Source organism: Geospiza fortis, unplaced genomic scaffold, assembly GCF_000277835.1.
Source record: "Geospiza fortis unplaced genomic scaffold, GeoFor_1.0 scaffold408, whole genome shotgun sequence".
Lineage (NCBI taxonomy): Eukaryota > Metazoa > Chordata > Aves > Passeriformes > Thraupidae > Geospiza > Geospiza fortis.
Genome location: NW_005054330.1, coordinates 4,247,412 through 4,258,484, shown reverse-complemented (window position 1 = coordinate 4,258,484; position 11,073 = coordinate 4,247,412). Strand labels below are relative to the sequence as shown.

The following is an 11,073-nucleotide window of genomic DNA, read 5'->3' as shown; positions in this document are numbered from 1 at the left end:
AGCCCCTCCGTCCTCACCACAATGGAAACCCCATTACCCACAGGATGGTCTTGCTCAGTTTGCTCTACCTCCCCAGGGCAGCCTCTATCAGTCCCCCCTTCCCCGCAGAACAGCATTTCCCTGTCCTTTCCTGCTCACATCCATCACTCCCTCACAGACTTTCCAATCCTGCTGGAACAGCCCCAGCCAGGTTCCTCTGCACCCCGGGACAGCCTTTCCAGGTCCCTTCCATCTCTGCTGCCATGGCCTTTCCCCGCCTCTGCAGGGACTTCCCAGTGCCACCACCTTGCCTGGCCCGCAGCAGAGGCACAGAGCTCTGGCCTTTCCCAGCCCCAGCACGCTCCCAGCTTGATCAGCTTTTACTTCTTCATTACCCTGGTCACCCCTGCCCACAGCGGGATGAGACAGCCCCTGTTCTCGTGTCTGCAGAGTGACAAGGACAAGCAGCACCCAGGGCTGGGACATTCCCACAGCCAACCAGGGGTTTCCATAGCTCCTGGAAACATTGCCTTCCCAGTTGCCGGCCCAGACAGAGAGGAAATGCATAAAGAGAATTAATTGTGTGGCCCAGGTTATTGCTAGTGGCCCTGCAAGTGACAGGTGCCTGTAGGAATTTGACCCTGGGTGTTGCCAGCTGGGCAGGGTGGTGGCTGTCCCTGGCTGCAGACAGTGGCCCAGTGCCACAACTCTCCTGGTGCTGGATGGAGGTCAGCCCAGGTGGCATTTGGGATCAAAAAGGCAGTTTTAGCATAACATTCACTTTCCAAATTCATCTGGAATTTCCACTGGCTAGGGCATGTGTTTGGGCAGCAGCAGGACGTAGGCTCAGCCAGGGGCCAGACACAATGGCTGACCCACGGTCAGCAGAGCTGCCACTTTCCTCTGCAGGGAATTCCAGCTTTTTAGTACAACCTATTCAAAGTCAAAACCTAGGAAGGAAAAACCTGCCGTGGAAATGTTTACATATTTTTAATATTTACAATGAGGTGTTTTCTACTCTTTTGCTGCAACTAGTAGTTCTCAAATTAAAAATTGCAATTCCAGTAAGGTCCATTTTGACCCAATTTTACCCACTCCCCTTTTCTCAGTTAATACCAATTACTCATTATACCCAGCAGCAAACTTTTCTCAAGGGTTTTCCAGATGGATGTAGAGCTACTTCTCCTTTCACGGCTCCTGCTCCCCCTCAGTCACTGACTGCCCCATGGGTCAGCTGCCAACCTGCAGGCAGGGAACAGGGATTTCTGTGGGATTTCTCGAGCACTCACTACCTCTGTCCCCCCAGGAGCTGTTGCTGTGCTCAGGTCAGTAGCTCCAGGGAGGTGCCTCTTTCAAACCTGAATGTGCAGTTTAACATGGGAGGGGAAATCGGTGCCTGTCAAGAGCTCCTCAGAGCTGGGGAGCAGCAAGCATGAGCCTGGAGCAGTGAGCCCTGGGGCTCAGGAGCACTGTGTGCCCAGGAACGGGCCTGGGGACCCGCTGGAGTAGCAGGGCACTGCCTGAAGATTCAGGCCAAAACCCACTTTCCCAGCTCTCATGTGCTGCCAAATACTGCCATGATCCAAGAGCCTGTGGGGACCTGAAGTATGACAACATCCTCCAGCACAAAGTGTGAGCATCAAACTGCCCAGCTTTGCCCCTCCCATGGGATGCTGTGGGCACAAACTGTTCTGAGCCTGGTTTGTACAGCACAGCCCCACAGGCCTGATCAGGGTATCCTTATCCACCCAGGGCCAGGGCATTACACCACACAGGGTGATGCATAAATAAATATCCTATGATGCCTCCACCATGAGAGCAGGGTGCTGATCCCTGGCTTTTGTCCCAAGGCAATGCAGGCCTCGTTTCCCTCGTGCCACGTCCCACAGCACCCCAGCTCTGAAGAGGGGGGGCCCAGAGCACAACCATGTGCCCAGCAGCCCTCAGCACCCCTGAGCAAACAGGCCATGAACCAATGGCCCAACAGCACCAAAGTGAAGGGTGAGAGGTGCCCAGAGCCCCAGATTGTGCCAGGTCAGCTGCTGGGGCAGGGAGAGGTGGGAAGGAGCTCATGGTGAAGGTGGTTGAACCCATCCCTGGCCCTGGCCTGACCCTGAGCTGGGGCTCATAACCAGCTGCTGTAATCCAGCAGCCCTGAGCTGGGATTGAGGCAACACATGCAAATAGGAGGAACTGAGAACTGCTCCATTTCCCTCTCCCCTGAGTGTGAGTGGACCCATTTCCTTTATCTTTGCAGAGAAATAACCCAATCCTCCAAAACAACAAAGTATCTCCAACCACAGCTTCCCTTTTGACCTAAAGAATCAGTTCCCTTACTGGAACCTGCTTTTGGAAGGGTGAGAAGCTGCAGTCCCTGCACCAGGGCAGAGCTGGTTACCCTTGGGCCAGGGAGAGGCTCCTGGCCCTGAAGGTGAAGGGCTCAGAGAACCAGCTTGGGGCTCAGGGATTAGACTTACAAGAACAACAATCTCCTGTGGTCTCCCATTGTCTTTCCTGCCCGGGGCAAGGAGCCAAGGCCCAAACTGCACACAGCAAGCCCCAACAGCCCCGGGACGTGATGGTGTTCATACCACATGGACAAAGGTCTACCAGGACTTCCAAGCATCCAGTAACACACCACAGCCAGCCTGGCCACCCAGGAGAGGCCTGGGGCCACCACTGCTCACTGCCAGCTACTTGTGCAGCTCAGGAGAGCTCCACATGCTCTTATGGCGGAGAGAGCAAGTGTGCTTCGGCCTTGCACATAGGAAAATGCAGATACATTGCAACAGCAAAAGAAAAATAATGTGCTGAAAATGGGAGAAAAAGAAATCACCAGTCATCAAGAACCAAGATGTTCTTTCACACTGGATTTGGCCCTGTAAGGCACTTGATCTGCCACTGCTACAGCAGCAAAAATATCTGGCAATGAAGAATTTAGTGATTTGCTAATTACAGCTAACAGGGGCTGAACTGCAGCAGGAAGCAGAAAACAGACATTACAGCAGGCATTACAGGAACAGCTAATCTGAAGAGCACTACAGCCCTTTCAACAGATCCACTTTTACAGCATGTAACTGAAAATAAGTTCCATTTCCAACAAACATATGAAGGCACATCAGTGGCAGAATCAAGACTGTGATTTTAGTGTGGCTGTCTAGGTTAATTCACTTGAGGGCAAACACAAAACCAGCACCATCCACAGAATACTTAATGCAGTCTGCTTTTAAGCATGAATTGCACAATGTGGAACTAACCACGCTCAGATATCACATCTCCCTATCATTCCAGCTACTCCTTGCTATGAGCACAGCCAGTTGGAAATGCTGTGGCAGAGAGATGCCACATCCCACTCCTGATCCATGTGTCAGGAGTCCCATCTGCAGTCCCTCGAATGCTGCTCAGCCTTTCTGTGCATCCCACACTCAGAGGAGCTTCTGCACCCACAAATGGGCAGGAATCTCAAATCCCAGATCTGCTCAGTGACCCAAACTGCAGGCCAGGGTCTGACCTCCTGCCTGTCTACCTAAAGAGAGGTCCTATGCCTCATGGAGACAAGCATTTCACTATGAAATAAATAATTAGTATTTGAAATTAACTAAGAACTTGGTTCATATTTAGTCAGTTCAGTCCTTAAAGAACAATTCTGAAAGCATGAAAACTTTAGTAAACACACTCCTTTTCCATTAATTCATGAGTACCTGAGAAAAACTTTTTTGCTTAAAGAAAAAACAGAGCCTTCAAGTATTTCTGGACCAAAAAGGTAAAAATTACTAATTTTTGAGTCCTAGCAATGCCATGTTGATACATTTATTTTTACAAGGTGCACTATAAAAACTGAGTCCCTCAGAAGGGTTTTTCACAGTCTGGGACACGACTTTTGGAAGCAGCAGAGGAAACCACACAAAAGGAAGCTCTCCACCAAGACAAACACAGCACCCAATGCCCCAGACCTCAGAGAATGCTGCAGACACTCCTCAAGTTGCTGGGCAAGACTTTCCATGGATGTTCCCTCAGCAAAACATCACCTGACTACAGCAAATGCCAACACTGCCAAGTGTCACATAGGCTGTCTTATACTCAGGTGTGGTGCAAGAAATGAAAACATCTGGCTACACCTGCTTCCTCCTAAAGGGTGCACAGTGCTTCTCCAGGCTGGATCACACCACACAAGGGCTCATCCCACACACAAACATCAGCTCATGTGCAGCAACCACAGCACTGAGTGCAGGCTATGTATGGTTAAAATTGCTTTTCCTTTTTTTTGGCCAATTATAAAAACTAAAGCCAAAAGCTCCTAAGAATGGGAGGAGAACACCAAACAAAAGCCCCAGTGAGGCTATCAGAAGTATCATTTCTGTCCTTCAGAATGGCACTGTCATCCTGGTGGGTGACACAGGACTGTCTCTGGCCCCTGCATTGTGATCATCAGCTCTCTGGAGTCACACACAGAGCAGCTACAAAACAAATCTGATCTCTTCCCTCTGCCAGCTGCAGAACAGTACAAGCCCAAAACCTGCAGAAGTAAAGTCTGAGCAAAAGCAGGAAGGCAAATCCCATACTGCAAAGTGTAAGCAGTGGAGGAGGAAATGGGGTCCTCTTAAGGAATGCTGGTTTCAACAAGATCACAAAGTTAGTCAAACTTGTGAACTGCATCAGTTTAAATTCAAGTTAAAGAGAACCCCTCTAAAATTCTGTGTCATGCCTCAGTACACACATGGTTGTGTCCCCTCTTCTGCAAACTCAAGTTTGACAAACTGGAGCCAAGTCCAGTTCAGCCTTTAAGAAAGGCTGACCCCACTTAAGAAACAGACATAGCTGTAGAGAAATTAATTTAAATGCACGGCTCTCTTAAAAACAGAAATATATCTTTAAGAAATGATGTCCATTTTCCCACTTTCCAGTATCCAGTCCACAGTTCACTGAGCACAGCCAGATCACTATCACCTTGGTGGTGACTGGAATGTTCAGAAGAAATCAGATGCCTTTCTTCTTTTGGGAAGCTGCAGCAAATTGTCCGTGATGGATGTGGTATCCTGAGATACTGGTGTCTGAGACACTGTCCTAGACTGTGGGGTGCTCTGGGGGGTTTGAGGCCCACTGGCTGGGGTCTTGTAACCAGGAGTTCCTGTGTGGGCTGGGGAGGGGGTGTAGCTGGCTCGCAGGGCTTTGTCCGTGTATTTACTTGCAGTCCTGTTTACAAGTCTTTGCAAAGCTGGTGACATTGCTGGGCTTAGTCCTTTTGGGGTAAGGCTGAAACAGAAGAAACAGTTTTAAGAGATTTTACAGTAAAAAAATCTGCCTTTAATCAGGAGAAGCAATATTGCCTCCCTACATGAGTTCGCCCACAGAGCAGACCCACTGCCTGCAGCTAAATGCAGCCTGTCTCTCTAGAGAAACAAGTGACAGAAAAACCTCAAACATCCCTCCCAAACCTGAGTGGCACTGCCTGACTTTTCCTTTGAGCCCATTCTGTCCTTCCTGTGACCCCCCCCAAGCAACTCTTATCGTGTCTCCTCTTTGCAATGAGGCAAGGCACTGATCCAGAGGCATCACTGGGTGGCTGTAGGGCAGAGCAGTAATGCTGACAAAGAGTGTCAGGGACAGCCACCAGCCACTTTCCCTCAGGAATTAAGTTTTTTAATTTCTAAATTTTTAATTTCTAAAAACTTTCAGCCCAAATGTACCTCTTCCTATCCTTCCTTACCATCATTCCTCCCTTTCTACATGTGCTGATTTACATCTCATCAGATAATAGCCACCCCCAGTTCTGCTGTCCAAACAGAAGTCTCACCTGGCCAGGTTTTCTGTCACTTTTCGAAGTGCCTCCTGCTTCTTTGCTCGGTTTTTAGCTGCCACTTCATTGGCCATCTTGAGTCCTAACCTCTCACGGCGTCCGGGCTCCAGGATCTATAAATGCATCACACACAGCTCACTTGCCAAGGCACTCAGGAGTGCTGAAAAAATGAGTCAAAGCACCTTCAAAGCTGGATTTCAATGTACAGGGATCTAAGGCAGGGAGAAGTGGGGTCAGCCCACACCTCTTTGCTGCTGCATAAAAGCCAGAGAGGACACAGAGACCTTCAACCTGCCTTAGCAAGTAACAAAAATTGCAAAACCAGTCCAGTCAAGGAAGCAGCCATTACCTCTGGCATTTCCTCCTGCTGTTTCTTCTACACAAACAATGTCACCTGTGTCTTGCCTGGCCTGTAGCCAGCCAGCTCTCAGCCATACACAGACATTGTTAAACAGCAGGAGAACCAGTCAAGGCCTCTGGAGTCTGACAAAACAGAGGCACATACAGCAAATTACACCTTTCTTAAACTAAGAGTCTCAGACATCTCACATTCAAAGACACCAGCAGGAGACAAGTAGCATGCAGGGTTAGGTGCCATTAGCAAAGCCAGAGTGTCTTTTCTACTCTCAACTGATACATCTGCCTCAGGCTGCAACAGCCAGAAGATAAAGACAGAGGGAAATGCGAAATTTCCACCTATTCACACATTAAAACCAGAAAAATTGAGCATGTCTTCAGCTTCCTCTGAAAGCTCCTCTGCCTTGGCCCACCACCAAATGCAGAACCTCATTCTCCTGCCAGCAGTGTGTGTTCCACCTCAGGTAGCTCCACCAAGAAGACTTCATGTGGATCCATGCTCACCTCCACCCTCCAAGCACAAACTAGATTATTAGCTTCAAGGACTGGGAACACCACCCAGAGATGTGTCACACTCCATGTTAATCTATTACTTACTCATTTGCCTTTCCCTTCTTAGCTCTTCCCCCCCAGAAAAGAATGTCATGCTGACATGAAATACCTTGAAAGCTGGGCCAGGTGTTCTGTCCACGTAAGGTCTTTCTGACCCTTCCAGACGTAAAGGGGTGCTTTCAATTTCACCCCATGTCATAAAAGGTGACTCATTCACACCTAAAAACAAATTCAACAAGTTATGCCCATGCAAGACATTTCACTATTCATCCATCACAAAAAAAAAGGGGGAAAAAAGAAGAAGAGAGAGAGAGAGAGAAGCAAAACAAATTAGGAAATGCACAAATTCATCAACAAAGGAGCCCCTCTACTGCAGAGGAAATCACAGCCAATGTCAATAGGAACATGTGGTTCCCATTAAAGGGATTGCCTGTAGCTGTGTCACCCTCTCAGTTACAACAACCAAGCACCACCCTTTCCATGCCTTCATTTTTCCATTTGCTAAGCTTTTGATTAGTGACACTTTCATTTTTCCCTCTACAGTACTAGTCCTCCCCTCTGCTGCTGTATGAAAACTCCGTGAACACAGGAAACTCTTTAAAATTAAGAAAACAGGCAGAGGATTTAGGGACATGTAATAGCCAAATGTACCCTCCAATCATCTCAGGGGCAGCCTGCTCCAAACAGTGACTGCACCTTGTCTAACAGGTGTAGAATGGACTCTCAGAGCCCATTTAAGTCTCTGGCTGGAAAATCCCCCTGTCCAGGGTTTGGAGAAGGCATTCACGATGGAGAAGGGAGGTGCTCCAAACGCCACCTACAGGTTTCCCAGAGGGAAAGCCCCAATTTGTTCAGGCGTTGGCATAACCACAAAAAGCACAGAGAAACAGCATGGCTGGTGCAGAACAGCTACAAATTCAGATGCCACGTTTCAACTTGGAGAAAAATAACCAGATTGTTCTAACTGAAAGTACCCCACAGCTAGATGATTCCTGAGCAATGGCACAGCAACTTCAGAGTCTCTTGGTGCAGTGTGATTTCTCCTACCAGTGTATTGTATTTAAGCCCTGCATGCAGCTGGTATACACAGTACAAGGTTCTACTCCTTATCTAACCCTGTAATGACACTCTAGTGTTGAACAGAGCATCAAATTGCAGTGATAGTCCTGTTAAAGCAGAAGAAATAAGAAAACCCTCTTACCTGGGGCAGGAGAGGGGGTAGCCACAAACCCATACCCATTCACTTTTGGAGAATCTTGGGGTATCAGTTCTTTCCCATCAGGTCCCACTTTGCCCTGTTTGTACTGAAATAAAAAAAGACAATTTGTTCTTGTTCATGTGGAAAAAGGTGAGAGTCAGCTGCATCGAGCACACACACACAGTTCTGGGGGATGAACCACACCACAGAGCAAAACCTAACTAGAAGTCAGAAGTAAAATTATCCAACCTGAGCATTGAGGGCTGCAGCTTGTTGGAGCTGTGATTTGCTCACAGCTTGGCTAAAAGGGTCCTTCACAAAACGTGTGTTTCGATGCACAACTTCCCTGGGCTTCTTAAAAACTTCACTCTCATCAGGTACACCTAGAAAAGCAAAATGCTTTTTAAAAAAGAGCTCTTCACTGGTTCACAGAAATTATCAATTGTACATTTACAGCCAAAAAAAAAAAAGTACATTTACAAAAATATGTATTTTTCTATAGCAACAAAAAGACTAACAAGTCCAAGGAGGACTCTTTGAGCAGAAGCAAACAAAGAATGAAGATGACAACAAATGCTCCTAAAGAAGACAGGCCAGGAAAGAACTTTGGCTGCTGAAAGCAAGTACTTCTGTAAAACAGATGAGCTTTTCAATGGCAAATAGAACATGATCAAACTTTAGAATCAGAGGCCAAGAAAAAAAGAAAAAAACAACTTTACAGAAGAAAAAGCACAGCATAACCTGTAAGAGCTGCTCAGTCACACACAGAAATGCTGTCAGCCCTGTCTGGAGCCAATGCCTCACCTGTGGGATAATACATGAGGGTGTTCCGAGCTGTGTACTCCCAGGTATCCAGCCCAGCTTTCACGTTCTCCAGAGCTTGCTGCTCAGCTGAAGGAAGTGCCAGGTTTTCATTTTGTCGCTGAAAGGGCAATGGAAAAAAAAATTAGAAGGTGAAAAAAAAAAGTCAAAAAAGTCTGAAGTAGCTTCCTGCAATCTTTTATTCAGGCAGACACAACTTGGAGAGCTCAGTCACAAGCTCAGCCACCTGCCCTAGAACACTTTGCATAAGGTATGTAACAGACTGTGAGGGATAGTTGGGATAACAAAAATAACACTCCCTCAAGAAACAGGAGCAAACACCCACACGTCAGTGCCAAACTTCATGAAAGGGCACTGCACCCCACACCCATCAATGTGCCAGCTGCTCAGACTGACAAGGCAGGCCCAGAGCAGCACCAGGACCTCCCCTGCAGGGGGCTGAGGAAGGCAGCACAGCCAGCCATGCTCATGCAGTTCTGTGCTTCAGCAGCTGAGTGGGTTACCACTGATAACTGAAACTGAAATAAGACAGACAAACTGCAAATAATGAGAGGCTGATGGACAAACAGCAGGAACTGTGCTCAGCTGCTCTCCCTGGTGTTGCTGCTTACAGAAGAGGCTGCCAAGGACAGCAATACACTCTGTGCAGTGCTTTGCAGTCTCAAAACTTTCAGAAGAGACAAAGCCTCAGCAACTAAGTCAGCACTGCTCTTGTGTGACAGAAAAAAAGGACTGCACAAGGAAGCAAAGAGCAGTCACAGGACACAGGGAACTGAGCTTTAGCAGAGTGAAATGGTGTTTCCCTGCTGTGTCCCTCTGGCAGAGCAGAGCCATTCCCTACCCGGGTGTACTCCTCCTCTGCACTGTACAGCCAGGCGTGCTTGACCTTCTCCTTCTCCTTGGCCACCTCCATGATCTGCTCAAAGGACGCGTTGTCCTCGCTCGTGTGCTTGGCCAGGAACGTGTCCAGGCTGGGAAGAGCATCTTTATCATCCTTCTCTGCTTCTCCTACCAAGAGAAGGGAAGAAGCCTGAGGAAGGTTAATGCCTCCCTCTCTAGGGCAGCACTGTGTGTGCTCTTAACCTTCCTCCACAGACACACCAATAACTACCATCAAGCTTGGCCAAGACATAGATCCACACAGTGGTGCAGTAATAAATCAGGTTTGGAACACATATAACCAACTTTCAATAAACCCTTTTATGGTATTTATAGCAATTTATTTTAAAGGTGAAATGTACAAGTGGCCAGTTGCTGGTAGGCAATTTATTTTTGGAAGAACTCAGCTAGATAATTCTCCTACCTTCCTCTGCAGTCTTGATGCCAGCTTTAGATTTATTTCCCACTGGAAGGCCACCTGGATGCACTTCTGGGGTTTCAAATGTGGCTGGGGTAACATCTGCCACCAAAAAAAAAATCACCTGGTTACTGGAGCACACAACAGGATTTGCTGTAAGGATGATGTACCAAACAAGTCACAGAAGTCATATCAAGAGAATAAAAATTAAATTAGAAACTTAAGAAAAGAACTCCACAGTGCTCTATTCAATTCTGTCTCAACCTCCAAACAAGATTTTGGCCTCACCTATGACATTTTTCTGCTGCTGGGAGAAACCCCCAGGAGAGCCACAGCCCAGTATTTCTGCTGTGGGAACCTCTGATAACCACGAGCTTCCCACACCTTCTGTCCCTGATACCCAAAAATCTCAAATGTCTGTAGATGCAACAAGAACCCCTAAAACTACAAACTAAAATAAGCATTCAAGACATAGCTCAGGATTTCTCATAGTAGAGAGCACATAACATTCCCAAGGGAGCAGGAACTTGGCAAAAGATGCCTATAAGGAATGTTTATTAAAAGGCTATTTTTTCCAAAACCCTTCCCTCAAGGAGTGATTAGACACCATCAAAGAGAAATTCAGCATGAGCCACCAGACACTGGCTGCTGCCAAACTGGTACACTTAGCTCTCATGCAACATCAACCTTGAATCTATAAGGTAAGCATTGCCTGCACAAACTTAGATAAAGAAGAGCAGCAATATCAGATACAATCTCCTCATGCCCCACAGAGCCAGTTCTTACAGGGTGCAGGTGTGTCCCTCGACGATTTGTTCAAGGAAGAGCCAAACTTGATAGCAATTTGTCTCATTTTCTCCAAGTCTCCATTTTCCTCAGCCTCCAGATAGTCCTTCTGTGCTCGCAGCTTCTCCACATCGGGAAAAAAGTCCCGCTGGATGATCTTCTCTAAGCTCTGCAAAGACAGAGACAACTGCAGTGCCCCGCTGGGACACCTGGAGCGCCGGCCCAGCTCGGGGCCAGCGGTGCAAAGCCCGGGCAGGCCGGGCAGGCCGGGCAGGTCGCAGAGCG

At 47.7% G+C, this 11,073-nt stretch overlaps 1 protein-coding gene across 1 annotated transcript; it reads right to left on the bottom strand.

The window, feature by feature from the left end:
- Window positions 1-3,756: 3,756 nt before the first annotated feature.
- On the bottom strand, window positions 3,757-11,068 carry ESS2 (ess-2 splicing factor homolog; the record flags this gene model as incomplete). The annotated part of the gene is made up of 9 exons (XM_031057469.1): window positions 3,757-5,232; window positions 5,774-5,889; window positions 6,795-6,904; window positions 7,887-7,989; window positions 8,133-8,266; window positions 8,688-8,805; window positions 9,547-9,713; window positions 10,009-10,104; window positions 10,789-11,068. Coding segments are annotated over 9 exons (1,410 nt in total), but the record flags the coding sequence as incomplete, so codon positions are not given.
- Between the last annotated feature and the right edge of the window lie 5 nt (window positions 11,069-11,073).